Source organism: Sander vitreus, chromosome 1 (assembly GCF_031162955.1).
Source record: "Sander vitreus isolate 19-12246 chromosome 1, sanVit1, whole genome shotgun sequence".
Taxonomy (NCBI): Eukaryota; Metazoa; Chordata; class Actinopteri; order Perciformes; family Percidae; genus Sander; species Sander vitreus.
Genome location: NC_135855.1, coordinates 14,437,216 through 14,464,407, shown reverse-complemented (window position 1 = coordinate 14,464,407; position 27,192 = coordinate 14,437,216). Strand labels below are relative to the sequence as shown.

Below are 27,192 nucleotides of genomic sequence, written 5' to 3'. Positions count from 1 at the left end.
GCTCCAGTGTCCTTTAATTTTCTTCTGCAGGTAGCAAGGTTATCAAATAGCTCTTATTCTTGCCACATGCCTATATATTTTTGATACATTCAATGAAAAATAGAAAAATGCATTTTTGGTTTTGAGACTAACATTGAGGAACGAAGTCTAGACAAGTTAGAGATGTCAACAAATTGGACTAAAGACCAGAATCAGTATAAAAAACAGCGAAGTGGTGAAGTTAAGATAGAATCAACTTTTGGAGAGACGCGACGCAACGTCATCCTGCGGTGGCCAATCATGTAGTCTCACATTGCCAGACCTTCCTTCACAGCATTGCGGAGGAGGGTCTGGCTAGTCCACACAGCATTCCGGGATGGGAGAAAAACTTGCTCTGCTTTATTGGCATTTCTTTAAACCAATCAAAATCGTCATGGCCGGCGCTAAGCGCAGGACAGAATGACGGAATGAGTCTAGCTAGCTGTCTGGATTTACCATGTAGAGATCTGAGGAGCAGTTAACTATAGTCCTCATAAATTGACTGGAGTATAGAATGCCCACACAATAGAAAGCGGAAGGTGAGGGACAACTGGCCCCTGGTAAATAAACGAAACACAAGCACTTAACTGCACAGGAGTTTCTGTAACAGCTGACTGTTTCCAGCAACGAGCTCCAGTCTCTTTACTTTCTACTTTCTTCATTAAATGAAGCTGCCTTCAAGTGCGGTCGGAAATGTTGAGATCATAAAATTAAAAAAAACGATCTGAGGCAAAAACAATATGTGAATATAAAGTCTACTTGTTCTACATCGGGGGAAGTTAAATAACACAACAGACGGTCAAACGAATGGGCCATTTAAATGACACTCCCACCGCCGCACAACCCTGAGACGAATCGGCAGGGTAGTTGATCTGGTCTGAAGGCACCCCTAATATAACGACCATGAATCGTTAACTAGTGCTGCGTTCGTAGACATCGGAAAAACATCATTCACGTCACTTCCTGTGGGAATCAGAGGTGGGAAACTTGGGCTAGATTTTGCTAACCGAGTTTCCCAGTTGGTGACGCGTTGTTGTTGGTTGACGTTTGATGCAGGCGACTTTGGTTCACTGAACACATTTCAATGACAATAAACTGTTTATTGTGGACAAATGCCTCTGCCAAGAAACATACACAGACATAACATGTTTCAAATTATTCATAAATAGTCCCATGTATAAAAAAACAAACAAAAAAACACCTTATCCGTGTCCTTCCCCGTTCGTTGTCCTGCAGATAACACAAACAAACACCTGTCCATGTGTTGTTTGTATGCTCACATAAGAAAACAGCAGCAAATCTTTTATTATTGTGGCCTCCATGTTTTCACACACCTGATGCTCTAGGCTACGGCCAACAGTTGGTGGCAGTCATGCAACAAGTTGTTATGCCAAACGCCAATATAACAGAAGAAGAAGAACAAGCATCCCGACCATGTGAACGCTGGCAGTCGGAAAAACAACGTAATCACGGGGGAGGTCCCTGTTATTCCCAGGTGGCATGAACGCAGCAAAAGCCAGGGACCTTTTATTGCATGTTCTCTCCCTCCTTTCCTGTCATTGCTCTACACACTGTAACAAAGGCCCCTGTGAAATTACAGTAAAGAGCTGGGAGCTACATTTACCTGCTCTTTACTGTAATTCTACAGTGTACCTACTGTAAATTATAACAACAGTTTGTTGCTGTAAAGTTTTTTATGGTACTATGCTGTATTAAATAGAAAGCTTTACAGTAAGATGATGTCATCTGTTTGTTTGCCATTATACTGTTATTTTAGTGTTCATTATCAACTTATTACTGTAAAATGTATTTTAAAAGCTTTTTAATGTGATCTTCACAGTATAATATGGCTAAAGCTTATTTGAAAATTGTACATTTCAAATTGCAAACCCTTCATTCAAAATGTCTTAATATAAATGACTTACTGATGTATTAGGCATTTATTCAGGCCAATGAACAGTCAAACACAACTCATACATATAAAGATAATGTCATTTGGGAAAAATAAAATCCATAAAACCATTAACATTACTCAGGCTTATATTGCCATACAAAAATACATTTGTTAAAAACATTCAGATAACACATTTTATTTAGTGGAACAACAAAGCAACAACTAACCTGGAACTGCTCAATTTGACTGAACAGAACTTAACTGAAGAACATGAACATCTTGTGTGGCGATGGGTTTTTGGCTACATGAAGCCCCACTCTAAGTCCAAGAAGTTTTTGATGAGAGTTGCCACATGGGGATTCACACTAGCTGCCTTTTTATGAACCAGCCTTCCCGTCCTCTTTGACACCACCTTCACCTGGGTGGCCTTTGTTCAACTCTCTTGGTTGATTCCATGAAAGCCCCTAAAAATGTAATAACAAAGAAAGCATGTAAGATATTAGATTATCAAAGTAATTAAGACCTGGATATTGATTTCTCAGCCTGTGGCAATAAAGATCAAATAATTTGGCCTGCGACTGTTAACATTGGTAACACAGTTTAGCTAGCCTACTAGCTAACGTTAACTTGCCTACCAAACATTAGGGTGCATGCTTGCAAAAAAAAACCACACAGTTAATACAATGCAAATTCAACCCACAATAACAAACAAGGGTAAAGCTGAATTTTATAAGAACACAATTACCTTGTTAACTTATCTTTAGGAGCAGGATGGCTGAGGATACGCGGTGTGCGTGTAGTATGTGAGCCAAGTAGGTGATGCGCGCCGCCAACCTGCCACAGCACAGATGCTGGCCTATTTTCCCGATTACTCTCTTCAAGAAGTAGTGGGGACTTGATTACACATGATTTTAAAAGAGTTATGGGCGGACTCAACCTGGCTACTGAAAAATAAAAATTGTGCAGTAGCTTGCTATTAATATTTTTTTAAATTACTTACAGAAGAACGCCAAACCACTTAATATGCAACTCCACTGTATAGCCTACTACTGACTTACAGTGTAGGCCACGTCTACATCAGAGGAAGACATTGTACTACTATATTTATCTGACAGAGAACGCTGCACATTCAGAATGTAATCACAAAATATCACAATGACAATGTGGAGTAATCAGACAGTTGACTCATGGCAGTGCGCTACCCACCCGGCCCGTTATGAGAACTAATCACCAGAACCTGTGTATGTGTGTGTGTGTGTGTGTGTGTGTGTGTGTGTGTGTGCGTGTGCGTGCGTGCGCATGTAGAGAGGTTGCGAAAACTTCTAAAAAGATCTTATTCTATTTTATTCTGTTTTTACTTTCTATCTCTTTTTAATTGCTCTTAAATGTTTGCTGTAAAACACTTTGAATTGCCTTGTTGCTTAAATGTGCTATAAAAATAAAGTTGCCTGGCCTTACAATTTCCAGCTTGTCAGTCAGCCAAAAGGGCATAGAGAACAATGCCTGTCTGTCTAAAGCCCCTGACACACTAACCCGACGGCCGACCGTCGGCAGAAAAGGCAGTCGGACTCACACTGAAGAACACACACCGAAGCGACGCCGACCTGAGCGTGTAATACGTCTCCATAACAGCAGGCAGCGCCAATCTGTACTGCCCGCCCTCTGACGCAACATGTCAGGTCGGCCAAAATGAAGGCCAACAGCTCCTCAGACAGACGACGGCACGGAACACACTGAACAGACTCGAGTCACTGACCTCGCCAGACTGTCCGACGGCCGATAATCGGGTTGGTGTGCCACTGCCTTAAGTGGAAGTGTAACCGCACCGCGACTGCTTTCGGCTTGCCATTATATTATATTGCAGCGAACGCCGTCTGCGTGGAGTTTTGAAAAGTCTAACCACACTTTACCAGCAACCGCTTTACCGGCATTGCTGTGACTCACTGTGACTTAACCTTAAAAGGGCCATTCCGTCCGCACCTCTACATGTATGTGTGTGTTTGTATCAGAGCGGAGCCCCACTCTCTGTCAACATGCAGAGAGGACAGATAAACTCGTGATTATAGGTACCGAAATTTGGCACCGTTTGATTTAATGTGAATCAGTCCTCGGTAGTACTGACGTAATTCGGTCGGTACCCAACAAAGTACAGGATTCGGTACCCATCCCTACAACAAACCCATTTTTTGTTTGTTCAGTTACATTTCACTATTATCCCAAGCCCTACTTTTCATACTAGTGATGACAAGTGCTTGCTTGCAGTCTCAATGGAGGCTCGTATTACACTAGTCAGTAACTGGTCGCAAATTCCACCTGGCCGGTTCTGAGCCGTCAGAAAGTACAGGGGAGTGACTTTTTAGGGGACAAGTAGCACCACCCAGAAACCAAAACTGAAACTTTGTGGGAAAAGCAAATACAATTCCTTTGAGTTCCTCAAAAGGTTACCGGAAAAGTTGTTGTATTTAAAATCCCTGAAAGTTGAAGAGGCGGCATGAGTTGGTGTTGCTGTTGTTTTCATTTCAAATTGAACTAATTGCAGTGCTGTTAATTAGAAAGAAAGCTGCTGAAGCACAAGCTGCTTCTTCCAGTTTTCTTTTTCACCACAGCTAAATGACTGACAGTCTGTAACTCTGTAGTGGAATGGCCTGTCTTTGCGCAGTTCTGGTAGTGTTTCATTTTCTAAATGAATTTTGGTGCAGTGGTTTACTTGCCCGAGGAAATGTCGTCATTTTGGGTTTCGTGGGTTTCAGTTTTAGCATCATATATTGGTCAAAATGTTGCTTTTCCAGTCTGACGAAAATATCATTGTGGTGGACAAAGTGAATCCTCATCTTTTCTTTGGATACCAAAATTGTCTCATGTAGATATTGTTTATTGGTGCTTAATGTCATAGGCGGGTACATTTAAGGCCGGAACTTCCTCTTCAGCTTTAAAAACCCACACAGGTCTGCATGCTGTGTGTGTGTGTGTGTGTGTGTGTGTGTGTGTGTGTGTAGAAACTCCCCTGTTACCACCAGCTAATCTGTTTGGGTTGTATCCCCTCTCTCTCCCTCTTTCACCCTCCTTCCTTTGTTGCAGCTTCCCGTTGCACCTACATGTCAAGTTGTTTCAGTAAAACAACACAATAGAGCACATTCTCACACAGACCTGCTTTGTTCAAACCTGGCTTTTCAGTTAAATCGAATTGATGACGGTGGGATTGTTGTGTGAATTAGCAAACAGGTACATTTTAAGTAATTATACGATCATTTTCACTTTTATGTCTTCAAGAGATCAGTCGGCAACATCTGCCACCTTGATTATATGAATATCTCTTGGCTTTGGACTGTCAGGCTGCGAGTATACTCTGTCAGAACTGCTTGTTGGATGGTTAAATAGATTCAGAAACCACCTCCTCCTCCCCCTCCTGTTGACCGGGAAGATGGAAGTGTTTAGGGGCCACCTGTCCTGGTAAGAAGAAGGATTGGCTGATGGAGAGGAGGGTAGAAAAGAGGTGCTGTTCATTTCTTATCTCATCATCTCTCTCCCACCAGCTCCACTGTTTTCTCTCCAGTATTTGTTTTCCCTCTATTTTTGAAGCCAGAGGAATGTTACACATCTGCAGTGTGGTGGAAGAGTGTGTGTGTTTTTTGTGTGTGTCACATTTGTTTGAGCCATTGTTTGCGTGTATTTGTCTCTCTTTAGTGTGTCTTTGCTTTGTAGAGAGTGTGTGTGTGTGTGTGTGTGTGTGTGTGTGTGTGTGTGTGTGTAAAACGGTGGGCAGCTAGTGTCATCATTTTTTTCACACCCCCCCTCATGTCTATCAACATGCATATTTCATGGAACTGGTCATTTATGTTGCCAGCAGGAGTTTCTTGGCCAAACCAATACACTGCATGCATGGGTGTCTGCTGTCCAAGTCTAGGGATACTTAATAGAATAATTTTGAGTTATCAAAATTATTGTTCTGTTAAAAGGTATCTCTAAATGTTTAAAAATCCACAGACAGCTGCCGTACGAGCCGTCTGTCTGACTGATGTGGTTTTATAACTGCAGAGTGGATCAGACCAAAGGCAGCAGAATTACATTCACAATTATATTTTTTCCCTCCATGAATGTGCCTTTTAATGTATGTTTGTAGTGACAAAGAACAAGGATAGGTTCTCCTGACTGTTGTGTGTGTGTGTGTGTGTGTGTGTGTGTGTGTGTGTGTGTGTGTATACATACATATGCGACAGCACAAGATCCAGTGTTTGGTCTATAAGCTGCAGCCTCTGCTCTGTCACTTTGAGCAGTGTGTGGAGCTTGTTTGGGGTCAAGGTTGTCTGCAATCTCCTCTCCATACAGGAACTTTACAACCGCTTAACGATCGGATGATTGACAGAAAATCAATCTGCAACAATTTTATTTCTATTTCTTTATTTTTATTTAGAACAAAAAATAATAAATTAAAATATAGAAACACGATGTGTGCGTAGCAACACACCAAAATGAAAAACAATATCTATAACATGTTACAAACAATATGTTTAACATGTCCGAAAAAGAAACTGGACGAAGCCAAAGCTTATTTTTCCCACTCCTCATTCAACTCTAAATAGTTCCTGTATATATTTTGTATATGAATGTATTATTATATAATTTTTACTAATATTCTACTACTAATCTACTAATTTCTACTTGAGGGTTAGTTTTTTATGTTTTCCAAATAACATAATCTTTGTTTTGCTCAAATTTAATGACAATTTGTTTACATCAAACCACCGTTTTAATTTATTCTTTTCTGGTGTGATCACCTCCAAAAGCAGCTGTAAATTGTCCCCGGAACAGAAAATATTTGTGTCATCTGCAAACAAAGTAAACTTTAGTATGTTTGATACTCTGCATATGTCATTGATGTAGATTATGAAAAGCTTTGGACCTAAGGACCGACCCCTGTGGTACACCTCAAGTTATGTTCATGTATGTAGATTTGTGTTCACCAATTGTTAACAAATTTTTGCCCGTTTCTTAAGTAACTACTGATCCAGTCCAATCCAACCCCTCTGATACCATATTTCTCTAGTTTATGTAATAAAATGTCATGATTTATAGAGTCAAATGTTTTCTTTAGATCTATGAAAATTCCCATTACATGTTTCTTCTTGTCTATGCAATGCTATGTGATTTCCTCAATTAGTGCGTTTCCACACCTATAGTTTGATTGCTTTGGTCCGAATCAGTTGGTGAGTTTGTAAACTTGGAGCGTTTTACCCTTGGTTTGGTTTGGTTTGGTTTGGTTTCACATCTGGAAAATCCAAGCGTACTATAATGCGTCATTACAAATCACGCAAGAATGTTCACTCCTGTTATTGGTCGGATGTGTCTGGAGCGGGAGCAAGAAAGTAAATACAGAAAGATTTGGTCCTGTTTGGACTAATGCATATTTCTTGCATCTCCATGGTCAAACCAGGTCATTTCATTTAAATAATCAGACATTGTTTTGCAAGCGACGTTACTACGTCTGCTCTGGTCACCGAGAATTCGCTCTGCTCCGTCAGTGTCTGTCTCCAACTTTAGTGTCGGCTGGTTTGACCATGGATATGCGAGTGACGGAGGGCGAGCTTGACTGCTGTCTATTTCTGTGAGAGAAACATTGCAAGCTGCTACAGTGTATGTTCTGCTGCATAGTAGATTGCAAAGCACACCTGACTACAGGAGTCATTAGCTCAGACTTGCGGAGTACAGTTGGTGCGGGACGAGGATCACATTCTCACCACAAAAGAACCGCACCAGAGTTCGATTGAAAGCTTACCAAGACCACCTAATTGAGCAGGCCAAGTTACCGATACAAGTTAATGGTACTGCAATTTCTTCAATAACTTTTTATTATAGTCATATCAATGTTATTCCAATCCGTGTATGATTTGCTTTTACACTTTCTTACCGTATTTATTATCTCATGCCTTTCCACTGCTCTAAGGAAAATAGAGCTAGGATTACTATTCCAAAGATCAGCATCCAGCCCTTCTGTTGTTTCTGGATTATTTATTATTTCTGCCAGATCTGGTCCCACATTTACATATAATTTGTTGAAACCATTTATCTTCCAGGTTATTTATTTTCTTGTTATTTTCAATATAAAATCCTAGGGAAACTTGTATTTTTATTTTTATTTCTAATAATGCTAGTTAGAATATTCCATTAACCTTTCATATTATTTTTACTATCTATTGATAATGAATTAATTGTTTAGGTCAAGCAGGTAGTTTTAGCATCTCAAATGGGAATATTTGGTGGCTGTCTTATTATTCTATAAGTTAACTGAATATCTTTGTGTTTTGTTAGTTGGATAAAATGAGACATTTTTGAAAGGGCATGTTTATGTAAAAAGGGCTACAGCGAGGCCAACCTCATTTTAATGTACTGTTGGCAAGTGAAGTAATTGGTTGTAGAACAGACAACAATGGAAGAAGTGGTGCTGATAGTTATTCATGTTGATGTGAAAATGAGATACAGGTTTATAAACTGCACTGCTGGGGACAACACGCAAGCTGGTCGGTCAGTCCTTTATTTTTCTGTAATCTGTCTGAAAGTATCTAACTTGCATAAACATGATATAAGCGGAATATGTGACAATAGCTACATGATACACTATGTTTTGTTATGTTCCTGTAGTGTAAAAGGTCTAAAAGTAGCTTTTTATCTTTGATCACCACAGAACAGCATCCTCTGGCTGAAATCTGCTTTTGTAATTATCTGAAGCTTAGTACATTTGGCTCTTTGTTTAAGTGACAAATAATGAGTTGCTGTACATTTTATCACGCTAAAATATAATGATTTTTTTAATTCATTTCTAATATCATCTGGAAACAGTTAGGTTAATGGGTCTCTAATTTCACTATTTGATTAATGAAAAGGAATAAACATTGCCCAACATTTTACCAGAAAATGTTTCCGATGGCTTTAAGTGTTGACGTTACTTGAAGCACGTATTGGTTTGCTGCACCTGCACACACTCGTAACTAGATGTGCTAAGGGGAACAAGTTTTTTCGGGTTTCAGTTCCTGATGTTCATACGTCACTTTTAGTGAAACAGTGCAGTTCTGTGGTTGGACCAGAGTGAGAGGTTTTTTTTTCACATCTGGGCCACTCATGCTGAAAGTTAAAAGTAGTTTTGATACTGTTTGAAGTTTTGGTTAAATGTTTACATTTAGATGATACTCATAGCAAAGTAGAACAGCAGTAGAATAAGCTTACAGTTTGTCCTCATCAACATTACAAATAACAAAGTGTCTTGGCTCTATTCCTGTAAATCCTGTAAGAAAAACAAAAAAAAGATTATGAATGAGTGTTTCAAGGAAATATAACAAAAGCTAATGAGTGAGATAAGGAGTATTTCTTTCCAAAATTATGTGTTGTGAGATTTGATTATTATGAATTCATTTTATTTGAAATATACTGCTACGGATGAACTATTATAAACCGTTATTAAAAGAGACAGACAGATTAGACTGTTTGGGTCCAGTGTTAATTACATGAAATGTAAAAATGATTTTACATGAAATCTCTTTCAGCAATGAAAGTAGCGTCTTAGTGGTTTTGTTTTTCAAGTCTTAAAAAGTAGCTGCTATGTTTAGGTTACAAAAAATAGACTACCGCCAGCCGTATATATGTCATTTTAAATGTCAATTAAATGCAAGACTCCAGTGTAACACATATTCTGTACAAAGCAATTATAACTGTGTATATCTAATTGATTAGCCGGAAACTGACACACTGGACACTAAGAGCCAAACTATGTGCCTTGTCATTTAAGGGGCGTGTGTTTGTGTGTGTCTGTGCTTTTATATCCCTGCTCTGTCGTTAAAGAGATAAAGGGAGGATGTTTGTCCAAGACATTCTTACGGGCTGCCCAGAAAGTGTGTGTGTGTGTGTGTGTGTGTGTTAGTCACAAGAAAGACAGCACTGATTACAATGTGCATACAGTACGTGTCCTTGTTTTTAGCTTGTGTAATGCAGTTAAGATTGGCGATCTTTAGGTCTCACAGCTATAATTTGCCACATACTGTGTCCACATGGTTAATGTATGCTAGTAATGGCTGTTAGATAATGAGCTGAGCTTTCATTTAAACTCTTGTTTATCAACCACCTCCACCTTAAGATAAAGAGATGTGTTACTCTTTCTTTAGTCTCGCATTACCAGACCTATCTCCACAGCTCTGTGTAGTAAGGTCTGGCTACACCACATATCCATTCTGGGTTGTTTGCATTTCTTTAAACCAATCACAATCGTCTTGGGCGGCGCTTAGCTCTGGACGGTGGCTCTGCAAAATAGTTTCGGGAAGGAACTTGTTTTGATGGAACATTTGCACCCCACAAAAAAAAAACGGCACATACAATATTCAATTAAGTTAAAAAGTGTTGGTTTATTTTTCTCATGTTGCTATGTATCTGAAGCCTTAAACACGCTAAGACTCCAATGACTGTAGGTGGCTGATCATTTAATTCAAGGAAGTTGTGCTTCTTTTGGCTTCAACGTGAATGATGATTCAATTCTGCTGAAGTCTGAGAGAAAATGGTCTAAAAATACATTCCTCCTGATCTTATGTTTTTCCCTTTCAGGACAATTTTAATTTGGTTTCTTGAATCTGTGTTTTTAAGTTGAGGTTTTGTGTGCATTAAAACTTCAGCAGTGCTGCTTCTAATTTAGGCATTTAAATTCACACCTGGGATCTGCCCAGTCCTGTCTGTCCTCAGTCATCTGGAGAAACATTGAGAAGTGCCTTGTTTAAGGACACCCTTTAATAGTAATTACTGTACAAGTAGTAACCGTAAGTACAGTTGTGTCTCTCTATGTTAATCTAAGCTAAGTGTTTTATTTGATCACCTGAGCTGAGAAATTGAATTTCAGCATCTGGTGCAGCAAGTCATATGATAATTGATCACTGCCTTTACATCTAAACAGCTGCAGAAAGTGATGAGTTACAGTCACTGAGGGTACAACTTCTTTTTACATTTGGACAGTTTGTTAGATGAAGAGCTGCTAGTTCTTACTGTAGTTTGTGCCAGCCTGAAGCTAACCCTGAAGTCAGTACAGGCAACACTTTTTCACATACTCTTGCTACGGCTACTCCATCCCACGACCCCCTGCGAGGTACCGCCTCAGCCTCACGTTGAGCCTCTCTCTAGCACAGACAAAAACCTACCGCTGTTTCCTGGCGTCTGTGGTGTCTGTCGTATTTGCGCAGGTGCCGATCCAGCTGACAGGCTCTCATACACATATTAGGAAATTAAGCTGTTCTAATACTGAAACTTATGGTATGCACTGTAGTGCAATGAAATGCTTTTCTGCCAGGTGGAAAACTCTGCAGTGTGTGTGTAGTTTTTTTTTTTTTTTTTTTATAAACAAACTGGCAGCTGTGCCGAGCTAAGGTACGTCAATGTAGGAGGGAGAGACTCTTGCTTAGAGGCAACACGCCAGCATCATCCAGATAAAAACACAGAATATTGTTGCAAATCATTCAATAATACATCTAAAATTCAACCCTCCATTTATTTCCGTACCTCGTCAGGCTGTGACAGTGACAGAAGGGCTAGCAGAGCAGCCAACTGTCTTCTTCCACTGTAACTTCCTTAGCTTTTCCCTGGGGAATCACAAAGTGTTCCAAGGCGAACTGAGAGTTATGTTGCACTAACACAAAGTAGAAGGCAATCTCTGGCCTCATAAATCTGCAGCTCTTTGGATGAGTTGCGCTGAGCACATCATTTACATACTGTGCTCCGACTGGACAGTTGTTTTCTGACATAACTGCTGTACTACGCACAAGGACGTTGTTCATTTCCTGTCGTTTGTTTCCTGAGTGTAGAATAGCTTTGTTTTTTTTACCTGTTGAAACCGTGTTAAATACAACAATGACGCCCTGGCGGGCAAGACTGATCGGCAGTGCGGCCCTTTATCTGTGCTGGAAACGATCCCCTTCTCCTCTTGGGGAGCAGAGTAGTCAATCAAAGTCCTCAAATCAAAACGAGCATGATTTGCTCTTGCCTCAGAGGACGTTGCATAAAGTTGAGCCTTTAAAGGCACTGACACACCAACCCGGTAATCGGCCGCTGGACAGTCTGGCGAGGTCAGTGACTCGAGTCTGTTCGGTGTGTTCCGTGCCGTCGTCCGTCGGAGGAGCCGTCGGCCTTCATTTTGGCCGACCTGACTTGCTGGGTCGGAGGGCGGGCAGTCGGACTCAATGACCAATCTGATTGGTGGAGTGCTAACCCGGAAATGACGAGCGGGATGAGCGTGACTAAGTCTCTCAAAATCTGACGAAAATCTTTTAAACTGACCTTTGTCGATCTGAAATGAAGACAGATTCAGCAGCTGCATGGCCTATTTCTCGCTTAAAATGTTTTCAGAAACACGTTTCGGTGAACTATCTTCGTAAAATATGAGATCTTATTCCGAAACGAAGCCATTATGCCCGGTTGTAAAATCCGGGAGCAGCCAGACCCACGTGACGCGTGTAATCAGCTGCCAGTTTTAATTTTTTGGGCGACAATTCAAATTAGCGCCGCCTGCTGTTGTGGAGACGCATTACAGCTCGCGCACGCGCAGAACGTACACTCAAGTCGGCGTCGCTTCGGTGTGTTCTGAGGCGCTATTTGGACCTCGGGGAGCCGACTGATCAGTCTGACTGCCTTTTCTGCCCACGGCCGGCCGTCGGGTTGGTGTGTCAGGGGCTTAAAAGTAAAAGGAACCTACCTTTGTGTCCTGGCTCTGCCCTTGGGGTCTCTACACATCAATGACTGACTACTTCAATGACTGTTGATTGCCACTAGAATTGGTACTTATATCAGTTTTTTTTCAGCATCTCAAAAGATGATTTCTCATCCTCTTTCTCATCACAGCAAATGGTGATGAGCCTGCGGGTATCTGAGCTGCAGGTGCTGCTGGGCTACGCTGGACGCAACAAGCACGGACGCAAGCATGAGCTGCTGACCAAGGCATTGCATCTGCTGAAGGCTGGCTGCAGCCCCGCCGTGCACATGAAGATCAAAGAGCTCTACAGACGACGCTTCCCTGCCAAAATGGTATCCCACTCAGAACTGGCCATGCCTGGGCCACACCACCCGGCCACAGCTGGAGTGGTTGGAGGAGGGGGCGCCGCACTGCCTGCTGGCCTGACACAGCTGGCGTATGAGGGTCACGGCGGTCACGGTGGAGCCCCGTCGCCCGCTGCCTTACTGCCCCTCTCACTGCTTGGCCCTGGGAAGCACGAGTTAACGGGGCTGACACACCACCTGTCCAGCTCAGCCACGCTGCACCCGGTCCACCCAGATGTCAAGCTCCAGAGGCTGCCCTTCTACGACATGCTGGACGAGCTCATCAAGCCAACCAGTCTAGGTGAGGGCACGTCTGAATGGGATTTGTGTGAGAGGTGGATTTAAGGGGATCGTTGGTAGATGGATACATTTAATCACTATGTATGCTTTATTTCTGCACTATATATCATCACACTGCAGGGTATAATAAATGAGTGTGAGCCTTGAATGGAGTGTTTCTGAGTTTAGCTGGGAGCTAGAATTTCCTGGTGAGTAATAATTCATTGACATTTCGACAGAACATCATAATTTTTACGGTTCGGTGTGTGTGTGTATGAGAGATGTTTGTTTTTTGTAGCTTCACAAAGCTAGAATTTACATGAATGCTTAATATGTCTGGCTGTGTAGCATCCTGTTGGCCTAGTGCTTAAAACACATACAAATGCAGTAACTGCAACTGAGCAGGGGACAGTAATGCACATCATCCCTCTCTCTCTGTTTCCTGTCCATGTCTTCACTGTCAAACTATCCAATGAATGCAAAAATGCGGAAAGAATGATCTGCAGTGTTGTGGATATTTATGTCAATATATCATTCCCATAATAATAATGGCAGCAGTCACAGAAAACATTGACATTTGTGTTTCGCTGTGGTGGAGAGGCTCCCTGCTGCCTGCTAATGCGTCGACAGGGCACAGAAATGTTACTGCAAAAATATCATTTGCAGATTTCCGACGAGAGTTTAGAGTAGACAGCAGTTGGTTCATAAGAGGTGTAAGTGAAAATATTTATAAATAAAAGCTGAATTTGCTGAATATTTCCATTCACGTGCAAGAGAGTCATAAGCTTGAAACCAACATTTAAAGGACAATTCTGGCACAAAATGAACCTAGGGGTTATTAACAGATGTGTACCCACTCTGTCACTCTCTGAGACATGTTTTCATGCTAATCGAATGCGTTTGTAGCTTGAAAGAAGCTAGCGCGGACCGCTGATTAGCTTACAACGCTAGTATTCGGGGCACAGGGAAAGTAAAAACAAATCGCTATATTGTACCACTAAAAAGGCTCAAAATATCACCAAACTTCAACGGTAGCATAATGAGGGTCCCTAAATGTTAACCGAAGCATTGAGAACTTTGTAAGTGTACAGACAGTTTATTGAAAAGATACATTATAAAGACACTAGGGTTCATGTTTACATGCGGCCGCCGTCTTGAAAACCAGTCATGACTTACAGCTGGCGATGCAAACTAAAATCAAAAGCAATTTGCTCAACATATCTGAAATAATCGCACCGATGTAAAACATAACTTGTCTGGTGTACTTACTCAGTGGATAACTGTCCATCTGGTCCCTCTGGTCTGGGTCGCCGTCTCCAATTTATTTTCGGGACAAAAAGTTTCAAGTACAGTTTATCAGAGAGGAGAAATCTTCAGACTGTACAAAACATGCGGCATTGACTACCGGTAGCTCTCTCTCTCTCGTAGCCCTTTCACGGAGCTCCCGCAGCTCTTCGTTCAATAAACTGTCTGTACACTTACAAAGTTCTCAATGCTTCGGTTAACATTTAGGGACCCTCATTATGCTACCGATGAAGTTTGGTGATATTTTGAGCCTTTTTAATTGTATAAATAGCGATTTGTTTTTACTTTCCCTGTGCCCCGAATACTAGCGTTGTAAGCTAATCAGCGGTACGCGCTAGCTTCTTAAAGCTACAAACACATTCGATTAGCATGAAAACATGTCCCAGAGAGTGACAGAGTGGGTACACATCTGTTATTAACCCCTAGGTTCGTTTTGCGCCGGAATTGTCCTTTAATAATTAATTAAGGTTATCTTTTTTGTGGATCTGAAGGTAATTCTGAGAGTGATATTCAGCCACTGGATACATTTCAGTATGCATTATAGGTGAATACTGGCTCTTATTAGGATATTTATATAGTTACGGACTGCGATACTGAAATTTGTTTTGGATGGGACAAGTAACGCTGCCACATGAAGATGAACCGTTGTACATGAACTGTCATCGTACATCTATATTTCTTTGCTGTGAGACCAATTTTACATCAGTGTGGAGCCACAGAATATAAATGATTCACTGCATGTACCATCAACAACATATGTTGACATTACTGCATTCATCTACACAAAGTCACACGTCTCCTAGGATACTACACTTATGACAGCCGAGACATTTATGATGAGGATAAGGAAAACTCTTTCCCGTCATTCTGTAGCACTGCTGAGAAAACAGTTCTGCACTGGCTCTGCACAACACCATCACGTCTTAACTTCCTGAACATAATTCACCTTTGTTCCCATGTGGCTACACACAGCTGTAGTAAGTCTAAAATAATAAGCGGTCCTTGATAAGTTTCAAATTAAATCTTTTAAATTGAATTTTATCTCTGGTTTCACTCAGCACTTGGTTTTGTATATAAAAAAGTTCATAATATTTCTTATATACAGTATTTTCTATATAAACAAAAGGTTTACCAGTTACTGGTAAACAAATTAATAATATTGTCAGGTAACAACTGTAAGAAAACTTTTGTGACGACTAAGTATGCAACAATCAAAGTTGAAGTTTGGAAATAAAATGTCTGCGGACGGTATTATTTGTTAAGCTTTTAACAATCAACAACTCAGCTAATCTGCTTCATGGGGACTGTTTGGGTGTGGTTCGATCAGATTTCATTCACAGTGGCGCCATAAACAAACAACCCACCAACTGTCATCAGCTTTTGATTAAAATACTGCAAAATCCTGATTGGTGCAGGGATGTATATGACATCACCTATTTGTGTTCCGCCCATTTCAAACCAACTGGAGGAACGCAGACAAAAACACAAATATACAAATCTTTCATGTAAAATAACTAAAACGGTTCCAACTTTGGCAGAAAATAGTGTGCTTATGTGCTTTAATTTAGTAACTTTACAAATATCCCAAATCTTCTCTTAATTTCATTAAGGCCCAGAGTGTAAGTCCCATGTCTTATTCACTACGTCAGAGACGTTTAATCTTTATCTTGGTCAGATTTGTCGTTATATTAGGTGTGCATCCAGCACCTATCCTGCATTTAGCATAATAACAGTCTTTGGGCTCTGGGATATATTGGAAATATATGGAAATGTCTAGAATTTCCTACATTAGCATTTTAATGGAGTAAGAGACCATCTTATGATTAATTTGCCTGCAGATGCATGTACAAATACAGCGCCTGCAGCTCTGTCATCACCATCGTTCTCTTCTTTCCCGCTCCCTGTCTCCTTCTATCCATTTCCTGCACATGTTCCATCCCTCTCGGCCTCCTCTCTTTCTCTCTCTCTCTCTCTCTCTCTCTCTCTCTCTCTCTCCCCCCCACCTCGCCTTCCTTCCTCACTCTGTCTCCACGGCCATCCTCGGTCAAAATTTGCATGCAAAGTGATCATACAGACATACACCTGTGCCCGCAGAACACACCCTCCCCTTATTTGAATGTGAATCGCACATTCACATCATTCTCTCACACACTGATATATGCACACACGTCTGCGCATACAGTACTTTCAAAACACAAACGTACTTTCCAATAAATAATGCATGCTGATCGTATTGTTCTCAGAGAAGCAAAGAGAGCGAAAGGATGACTGAGGGGAGGAAAAAAACCAGAGGAAGATGGTGCACATCTTTCACAAAGCTGTAAATTTGAATTTGTTTATCCTTATATTAATGGAGGTAGTAATGAAACCACTTGATTAATTGGGGGGGGGGGGGAGAGATTGTAATTCTCTTCTCTTCCCCCCCCCCCCCCATGGGCAAACTGGGAGATGTTCTTCTCTTGCTTAAAACTGCTGTAGTCTCCTCACTTCCTGATCACACTCTTTCTCTGCTTGTTTACTTCGCTCTGATTACTGATCAATGCCTCTTTCTTTTTCTCTCTCTCTCTCTCTCTCTCTCTCTCTCTCCCCCATTGTCCCCCCTATTGCCTTGCCTCCAGTTTCTCTCTCCCTCACTCTCTCATTTTTTTCTTACTCCCTTCCCCCACTTGCCTGCTTGCTCTCTTGTTGTTTTTTTTTTGCTGGAGAAAGCCGATTTGTTGGCCATGTATGTGCTTAACCAGGATCCTGACAGGGTTTATACAACAGTGCATGTGCATGAAAGACTTAAGTGCAGTGAAAGGAAAGATTATGACTTGTTTGGTGCGTCCTTGCATATAAAATTGGAATAAATAAGTCTGAGAAAGTCTGTTTTCACAGCTGAACTGCAGGTTATTTGTAAAATTCAGAAAATAGTTGTGTGTGTACACAAACAATTTGGCACAAAAGTTAAGACAAATAAAAACAGGAAATGAATGCCAAAAACAACAGTACAGTAGAAAACATAGCATAAGGGTTGGTTTATGCCAGTCCATAGAGATGGGCAAGATGCATATTATCTCCATATTTAATCGTTTAAATACGGGGATAATGGAGCACAGTTTCACCGTCTCTCCTGAAAGACATGCATAGTGTTGCACTCGTCTGTACACATCAAAAGTGTCAGAAATACTTTAAATACTACAATACTTAATTCAGAATGGTTTGACACATATTTTGCCTTTAACAAATACCACCCCCCCCCCCCCCCGATTTGGATATTGCGCTAGTCCATATTGCGACTTCAATAAAAATTGTGATTAATTGTGTGTGCAGCCCTAGTGTATAATGTAGTTTGATTTAAGAAAGCCTTGTACATTATTGCACATATTTGCACAGTAAGACTAAACTGTGTGCTCTCTCTCACTACAGAGCCAGTCCTCTAACTGTCACACCACTCTTCAAGCTGCAGCAGCATATATAATTAATAAACTTCAAAATATGACAGCCTTTTTAGATCAGTTGGGGGAAAAAATGTAGATTCAGGTTCGCAGTAACGGAAGAATTGCGGTGCATGTAAACGTGTTTTCAGATTTCCTGCCTGATCAATCACGGTAACATGGTTTGCATGTAATCGTTATTATCACTCTCACACCATCTTCCTTCTCTTCCCTCCCATTTCCCCCCCCCCCCCTCTGCTGAGTCTTATCAGTTCATGGGATAAAGGTTAGTCAGCCCACAGTTTAGCCCTGCCAGTCTAAACTGGTCAGCAGTCTGGGCTGCACCAGCTTGTCCTTTATCACCATGGCGACCTCACTGGTTGAACTCTCCATCATTATCCATCCTCCATAGAGAACCAGGCCTCTGTGCTCATTATGGATATCATTGTGGTGCACATGCATTATACATGATTTAATCACCATATCTTCAGGAAAATGATGCAAGGCCCTTTCACATTTGATGAGCGTTTCGTGCATAATGGCGTGTTACAGGGGAAGATTGCTGTGATATTCATACAATGGAGGAAAATCATGTGGTAAAAAATGTTTAATCAGGTGTTTGGAACGCAGTCAATTATTTTATTTGAATATCTCTTTGAGAAGCTAGACATCAGGGTTTCATTGTTGAGAATGTTTTTTTTCTGCCCATTTAAGCCAGTAGGTCACAGTCATACATTTGCCTTCGGTACGTGTTTAAAGGCCCAGGGAAGAAAATCTATCTTGAGCTCTACACACAGTGTTGTGTAACTTAAGTTCACAGTGTAAGTGGCAGGCACAGGCAGATATACATAAACGTTAGCAAACATACAGTATTTTACATAAGACGTAACTGGTCTTAATGTGAACTTTATATCTAATAATTGTGGTCTTCCTGAAACTTTCACTTATATAATTTGCTGATGAATGAGAGACTTCAAAATAGAGCTGCAACAATTAGTCGACTAATCGATTAATTGACGGACAGAAGTTTTTCAATTACAAATGCAAAATATTCCCCAAATCCTGCCTCAGAAATTATGTGGATTTGACGCTTTTCAGTCTCATATGGTAGCAAATGCAACGGTCTCCCCGAGATCTACAGCATTGTGGCCACACACATTCATGAGCTACTGGCTTGTGTGAGTATGCTCAGCCCCACGGCACAACGGATTGACAAAGATTTGAACTTGATAAAAGCAGTGTTACACTCCAAGGAAAATATTTTAGGATTTTATTGCTTTTGTAATGGCTTTACGTGTACATTTCATTTATGTTTAACAAAATGTTTTTGTTGGGCTATGTAGCCTAAGTACTGAAAGACTATTGTAATTGAGTAGGTAACGTTAGTTGTATAGCAGCCGTTATTTTTCATGTGAAAGAAGGATATTTTAAAGGTTGTTTCATAAATTTGTATGACTGAATTTGTGGTCATTCAAATATATTGTAATAAAATAGTTCAGCAGTTCAGTTATTTTTTATAATGAAGATTTATTTGTTTTCCAAAAGGGGAAACGACAACAAAACATCAGTATCAGACAAATTGTTATTTTAAATTTCACAATCGATGCATCCCTAAAATACTAGCAGGATGTCAGAAATTGCATATCAGGTTGTTGTTGTTTTTTGTCTTCATGACTGCAGTTATCCTCCCTGCTGGAGTGTCCTTGAGCAAGCACAGCTAATCAAGTTGTTCTGTACATCTTGTTTTGCCCCTTGGATTGATAGGAAAATACATGTCTCTTCCGGGAAACAGTGAAGATATTATTTCACATACCGGTACGTACATTATCAGCTACATACAACAGGTCAGAGATGTTCACAAGTCATTTTTTGCAAGTCCAAGTCAAGTCTCAAGTCTTTGAGCTCGAGTCCAAGTCAAGTCTCAAGTCTTTGAGGGACAAGTTCAAGTCAAGTCTTTTGCCACAAGTCCAAGTCAAGTCTCAAGTCTCTGGCCACCTGATCTGTCCCTAATACTGTATTGTTAAATCTTATGAATTCAAAGCATGTCCTGTAGCTACCATCCAGACAGTACAGTATCAAAATCAGTTGTAGGATAACTTTATGGGGTCTAGGCTACTTAACACATCCCTCTAGACCTCGGACCTGGTGAAATATTAACCTAAGTCTGTCACATCATATGGATACAACTATAAAGATACAATTTGCATGTTCCCAGCATTAGCACAACACTTGTGATGGTTAGCTTGTTACCTGTGGTGATATATGCTAAATGTAACGTCTCTTTCACTCAAAAACATGTCTAATGTCGAAGTAATCAAGAGAATAGTGGCAGTGCCACACCAGTTACAGAACAACATGCATCTCAGTGTCAGTCCAAATTACGCACAATAAGCAGTATGAACTCACTGATGTAATGCCATTTATTTTCTAAGCGTTAGTAGGCTCAGTGAAACTGAGTCCAGCGCGAGGGAGACCCGACTCAGAGGAGGAGAGGTTAGTGAGGCCAGCGTCTCCACGGCAGGTGACAGTGCACACGGATCCGCTGCGCCACGCATGGATGAAATAATGAAATAGTAAATAGGACTACAGTAACATAAATATGTGCAGAATTAAGACAGTCAAGACGGCCCAGTGTTTGGTGGACCGGGTACACCTTGTTCACTTAATAACCTACAAATCATCCACGGGATCAATTACGCATCACATGAGTTTGCCCACCCGCCACAGTGTTTGTTCCCGCCTCCTGTGCGTCATGGATTTCTTAGCCTCAGCAACCACTAACTATAAGATACAATTTGCCTGTTACTAGCATTAGCACAACACTTTGCGATGGTTAGCTTGTTACCTGTGACGATATATGCTAAATGTAATGTCTCTTTTCACATTAGTGTGTGAGTGATTGACCTATCTGGGTGCATTTTGAGATGCCTGATGAAGTCCGACGTTGTTGATCCGGCATCATTTATCTTGGTGCCACACACTTTGCATGTAGCTGTTCGCTTACTGCCACTGGTTACCAAGTTATTGAAAGCAAAACTAATGAGAAAAGGCACAACTCCGGGAGGACTTGGTGTCACCATCGTCAATGTATTTTTTGATGTGAGTGAGCGCACATAGGTGCATGCGTTACGTTGCACATTATGGCAAAGGACAGGGGACATACAGCTCATCATACGTTTCCCCGTATATGCTCCAATAAAAGAAAATAGAAATACATGAATACATTTTGATTTAAAAAGCAATAATTGCATGAAAACAGGTTGTTGACGAGTCTCGAAGCTCGAGTCCGAGTCAAGTCTGAAGTCTTTTGGGTCGAGTCCGAGTCAAGTCTGAAGTCAGCTGTTTGTGCGACTTAAGTGCGACTCGAGTCCGAGTCTCAGACTCGAGTCCCCATCTCTGCAACAGGTTATGGTGGAAATGTTCCCAAACAGCTACAGTACAGACACCGATTAAGCACCTCTTCACTTGACATCAAAACACCAGCCGAGATGTAGCCAGCTCATACTCTGACCCGTGCATGATCCTGAGCAAAATCTTTATCTCCCTGTAAACAACTCGGCCTTCCCACAAGAAAATGAACATCAACAAAGGAGCCCTGGCTGCTCCGAACTATAAACGCACTGCACAAAATGGCTTCCCTCTCTCAGAGCCTGCAAAACCTAAAGTATTTTCTTCTAGGTCGGTGCATCATCATGCCCACAAGTCGCCTGATTAGACAGACCAGAACCCAGACTGTAACTCTAAACATTTCTCGCTCTTTTAGCTGATCTCAAACATAAGCAACACTGTTTTTGTCCACCCTTGTGAAACATTTACCATTGCTCTTTCATGATATACTGACTTGGGCATGGATATAATGCATGAAGCCAATCTCTAAAGACATTGTGAAAGGCCTGCTACACTATATACATTGATAGGGATAGCAGGGTTCAGCTGCCAGACTGAGAAGATGTAATGCCATCCCTGAGCAGTCCAGTTAGCACACTAGAATGCTTTAATGAGCCCTGTCAGTATATAACTATACAACACACGTATGCCGATAATAAAGCATAATCACTGGTGTTAGGGGGAGAGCAAGTAACACTTCTGGAAAGTTTTCAATTGACTGTGTGTGTGTGTGTGTGTGTGTGTGTGTGTGTGTGTGTGTGTGTGTGTGTGTGTGTGTGTGTGTGAGTGGGTGTAACATCCAGATCGACCTTTTGCTGCCGATCCTTCTAGCATTGTAGTTTTGAATTTGAGTGATGCTGAAAGGATTTGTGTCTTTGTCCTGCCTCTGTGTCTGTGCTGTACTCAACAGAGAAAAAGTTGCGAAGCCACTAATCAGTTAATAAACTCCAGCTGGGCTTTGTTGTGCTGAAGACGGGTTGTAGGGGGCTGAGCACATTCTCTGTAGCTTAGCTCACACATCCTCTCTTCAAAACAGAACTAAACCTAGCAACGAGGGTTTTCTAGGTTTTTACTGACTGAAGGGTCACAATCAGCATTGTAAGAATAGTCATACTTTCCTAGAAACATTTATTGTACAAGTGCTGTAACAAGTGCTTTCAGACCAGAAGTGACCAAACTAGGAACTAGTTCAAACATAAACATGCAGGGTTTTATCTCTCACGTAACTCACGTAACTAACAGTGTTTTTTTTTTTTTTTGGGGGGGGTTTGCATATGACAAAATGTAAATGACAAGAATCTAGTTCCCTTTCCCCACAATGTGACCAATAATGGTAGCCTTCAGCATTGGTGGAGGAAGTACTCAGATCCTTTACTTAAGTAGAAGTAGTAATACTACACTGAAAATACTCCACTACAAGTAGGGTAAAAGGCCTGCATTCAAAACCTTACTTAAGTAAAAGTATACAAGTATTATTAGCAAAATGTAGTCCCTGTTAGCAGTGTTTTATATTATATATGATCTTTATATATTATTGCTGCATTAATGTGTATGTAGCATTTTACTACTGTAGATGTTTAAAGGTCCCATGGCATGGTGCTCTTTGGATGCTTTTATATAGGCCTCAGTGGTCCCCTAATACTGTATCTGAAGTCTCTTTCCCGAAATTCAGCCTTGGTGCAGAATTACAGCTACTAGAATTACAGTCAGTCCCACAATGAGCTTTCCTTAGTATGTGCCATTTCTGTGTCTGTAGCTATTGAGGAGGAGAGAGGGGGGGGCAAGGTGGAGAGTGGGGGTGTGGTCTTGACCAACTGCCACTTTGCTTGTTTGAAAGCTATGATGCCTCTCTCTCATGGGTGGGCCAAATTCTCTGGGCAGGCAAAGCAGAGAAAGGGGAGGTAACCTTTCGCCTTATTACGTCATAAAGGGAAGATTCCAGATCGGCCCATCTGAGCTTTCATTTTCTCAAAGGCAGAGCAGGATACCCAGAACTCGGTTTACACCTATCGCCATTTCTAGCCACTGGGGGACCATAGGCAGGCTGGGGGAATGCATATTAATGTTCAAAAACCTCATAAAGTGAAATTTTCATGCCATGGGACCTTTAAGACTGTGCTAATGTTAACTTATTTATATATGCTACTGTTAGGTAGTTTAATATACAGCAATGCGTCATATTTTGTAATGTTCATCATGTTCTTAGCGTCGCTGTCCTGTGAGAACCACATATCTCGTAAAAAGTAAACTTTTCATGGTGTCAGAAAAACAGCCCTGTTTTTAGCTTTGTGACGATGCATTTTCTAGCTGATCCAAAATACTTTTTAAAAAGTTTATTTATCTTAAAGTGCCTTATTATGAAAAAATCACTTTTTCTGGGATTTGGGGTTATTTTGTGTCTCTGGTGCTTCCACAAGCATACAAACTTGGAAAAAAACATCCATTCTGTTCTGAGTGAGATACGGGTTTCTGAATGTATCCTGCCTTTAGTCTCTGGGTGAGCTGTTCAAAATCAGCAGGGCTTTTTACGTCACTAGCCGAAACGAGGTGGCTAACCGTGGCATGCTAGCGCTAGCATGCTATCTCGTTCTGAATGGCAAAACACTGCTACAACACACACTAGTTCACCATAATCTACAAAAGAACTACTTACATGTCCCTATTCTGCAGGTATTCCACGCAAAGTTGGAAGTGCGTCCTCATTTAGAAGAAGTCTCCCGGCTAATCCTGCCTTGTACTACTGAAGTTGTAGAAACAAAGAGCTAGCTAGATGATGTGACCTTACCTAGCTACTGCGCATGTGCGACTGCCAACAAAGATGTTAAAATTAAACCATGTAAATCTATTCTGGTACAACCTCTAAATACAATTATGAACCCGAAAATTAGCATAATATGGCCACTTTAAGAAGTAGGAGAATATTCTCAAGTATGAAGTCGCATGAAATGGAAATACTCAAATTAAGTACAAGTATCTCAAATTTAAAACTAACCCTAACCCAATTTGGGGTCGGTTTTGAATAATTTACAATCCTGTAATTGTCTCCATCTGTTGAAAGCCCGACCGCCGTCTGACTCGGTTTTGCCTGTTGTCTTTTACTTTCCCTTTTAGCTTTTAGTTGCTCTTTATTTCATTTCCTTCTTTTCTGTGATGTCCCTGCCCCAGTATCAGCCATAACTACAACAGATAACTTCAAAAAATAAAATAAAAATCCAATTAGGCCTATATAAAGAAATCTCCTGCTACCCTTTGCCTGGTTAACAGAGGCTTTTCCGGTGTTACAAAGAAATCTGTGACCCTTCAGAGTGTGTGCTCTGTAGCGCCGTCTACCTGCCGTAAATCATTTTGTGACTTTGCCAGAAAAATCGGAACCGGGCAGAGTCATTAATTAAAACGATATAAAAAATGTTAGTCTCATTTGCTGTTACAGGTCATTTATGATCAATAGATGGAACAGTACGCAGTTTCAGAAACATTTAAAAGTTACATATTGTCACTTTAAGTACAGTTCTTGAGTAAATGTACTTAGTTACTGCACATTCCACCACTGGTCTTCATTCTCTTCATTCATATTTGTCCCCACAGTTTCTCTTGTGCTTCAAATCAGTATGCCTGCATGAATAACAACTTTTAACTTTCCTTAAGTTTGTAAAATGTTCAAACTTGCAAATTAGGCCTGCACGATTAATCGTTATAAAATCGCGATCTCGATTCACCCTGTTCACGATTACATTTTTAAATAACTCAAAATTACTAATAATTTTATTTTTTTTATGACTTTGATTCTCATTTAATTGTACGAGCCGACTGCATCACAAACTACTACTTTCTTCAGTGAGTTTTAAACATAGACTGCATAAAAAAGGTTTTCAAGCGCTGCAATGCTCTCCCTTCTCTTCATTGAAGCCTCTGTGTTTACAGGCTTGTGGTGATGCGCAATGTGCTATAGGTGCCAAAAAAAAAACTATATTTGGTACTGCCAATTTGTTTTGTTTTGTCTTGTTTCATGTGTGCAATAAACATTACACTTCGTGAGAAAAAAATCGTGGCATCAATTCTAAGCTAAAAAATTGTGATTCATATTTTTCCCCGAATCGTGCAGGCCTATTGCAAATGTATCTCAATTTCACTTTGTCAAAGGCACACTTAGTTGCCAGTTTAGCTCAAACTAAAGCAGACTGACGCAACAGTCCTGCAATTAATTCTAACTTCATGGAGGTTGTAATATTCAGTCTTTGTCCAAAAAGAAGCTTTAGAGGTGTTTATTCAACTTTATGCTACTTTAAGATGCTGTAGTTTGTGGTGCTTTATGACAGGTGTTTCTTTTATTTTGTCAACCCCATTTCTATCAATGAGGGTAGACTAAATATTTGAAACACTTAACCCAATACAGTTCACCTGCACTATAAACTAGTGCTGCAACTCGCGATTGTTGCATTATCAATTAACCTGACGATTATTTTCTCTAATTATGGTGGCCACATTTTAGAAACCTGTCAGACTATAGTGTCATACACCATACCTAGTAAAATGGCAACTGACTGTATGTTTTGTGTCCCCACTGGAGGTCATTTCCCATCTGTCACTCTTCTCACCACCATCTGTCTTTCCAACACATACATTTTACATTGTTAAACCATGTATAATGCAGCATAATGGTCAGTATAGCAGACAGCAGGGGTCTCAAACTGTGTACCATGAGGGACGGAGTCTGCACGTTTTCATGCCTTACTCTGTAATATCCACTTTCCACCCTTACAAACTTGAACCAGAGTGAGCTCTTATCAGCTGTGATGTACTCCATGATGCACAGTGTGAGATTTGCACTGATGGAAGCTCTTATTTGTTTATAGTAATTACACTCGTGTCTCAAAATTAAATCTCCCAATGATTTATTAATGTTCATATTCTAATAAGCACCACTAAGCAGAAATAACAGTACATGCAGTGGCAGAAATGTGCTTAATAACAGAAATTAAATTTGGCTCATAGCGTCATTCATTTTGTTTCGTCTTTTAGTGAAGTGAAGTTAATTTATTGAAATTAAATGTTGTATGTGATGTAATTCTGCATGTCAGTCTTCAGTTTTATTGATCAAACTAGTATAGTACCCGTTCAAAATGTGCCTGTTTGGAACAGGCACATTGCTTGGCCTGTGGTATAGCTGAAGCTTTATCCAGAACCACTGTACCCCAAAATGACTTACAGAAGGACCCCAAAGCACTTAGCAACCACACTTTTGATTGATTTGATTCGCAGGGGTATTTTGCCGACGGTAATGTTATTAGTGTTAAGTTAGCAGCACACGTTAACAACCGGACCTACGGTGAGCATGGGTGAGGGTGAGTCTGAGTGAGAAGGAAGAAGGGGTGAATTTACAGCTCACAGTAACTTAATGCGATATAGTGTCTATACGATCGAGTGTCAGCAAAAATGTCTTTTGAAGAAGCGAAATGATCCGAGTGAATTTAAGTTATCGTGAAGGGTATAACTCGGTTTTTATTGAGTTTCCTCTTAGCAAAATGCTGAGTGAATTTAAGATGGACCTTTATTTGGAAGTGTAGACACAGAAGAGCCAGCGATTTGGAATCGCCTTTTTTCTGCGTTTTTTTAGTTTTATTCAGTTTTAATATCCAACGCTGTCCAAACTGCTCCAAATCCCAAACTCCAAGTTCATTGGGTACCAAGGAAACCAAGTGTGAAGTAGATTGGATGAACGGTTCATGAGATATATCAAAGACAGACCACACGCACACGCACACACACACACAGATGCTTCCCGATTTATTAGATAGATGATCCAAAGTCATACAGTATATGCAGTCCACACATATACCT

The 27,192-nt window shown here is 40.6% G+C and overlaps 1 protein-coding gene across 3 annotated transcripts in view; it reads left to right on the top strand.

Annotated features, from left to right (window-relative positions):
* LOC144533996 (E3 SUMO-protein ligase PIAS1-like) overlaps nucleotides 1-27,192 on the top strand; it is a 71,582-nt gene that overhangs the window by 19,580 nt on the left and 24,810 nt on the right. For all 3 annotated transcript variants that reach the window (XM_078275806.1, XM_078275716.1, XM_078275627.1), the window contains exon 2: nucleotides 12,773-13,268. In XM_078275806.1, the coding sequence (XP_078131932.1) occupies nucleotides 12,773-13,268 (496 nt within the window). The remainder of the gene's footprint in view (nucleotides 1-12,772; nucleotides 13,269-27,192) is intronic.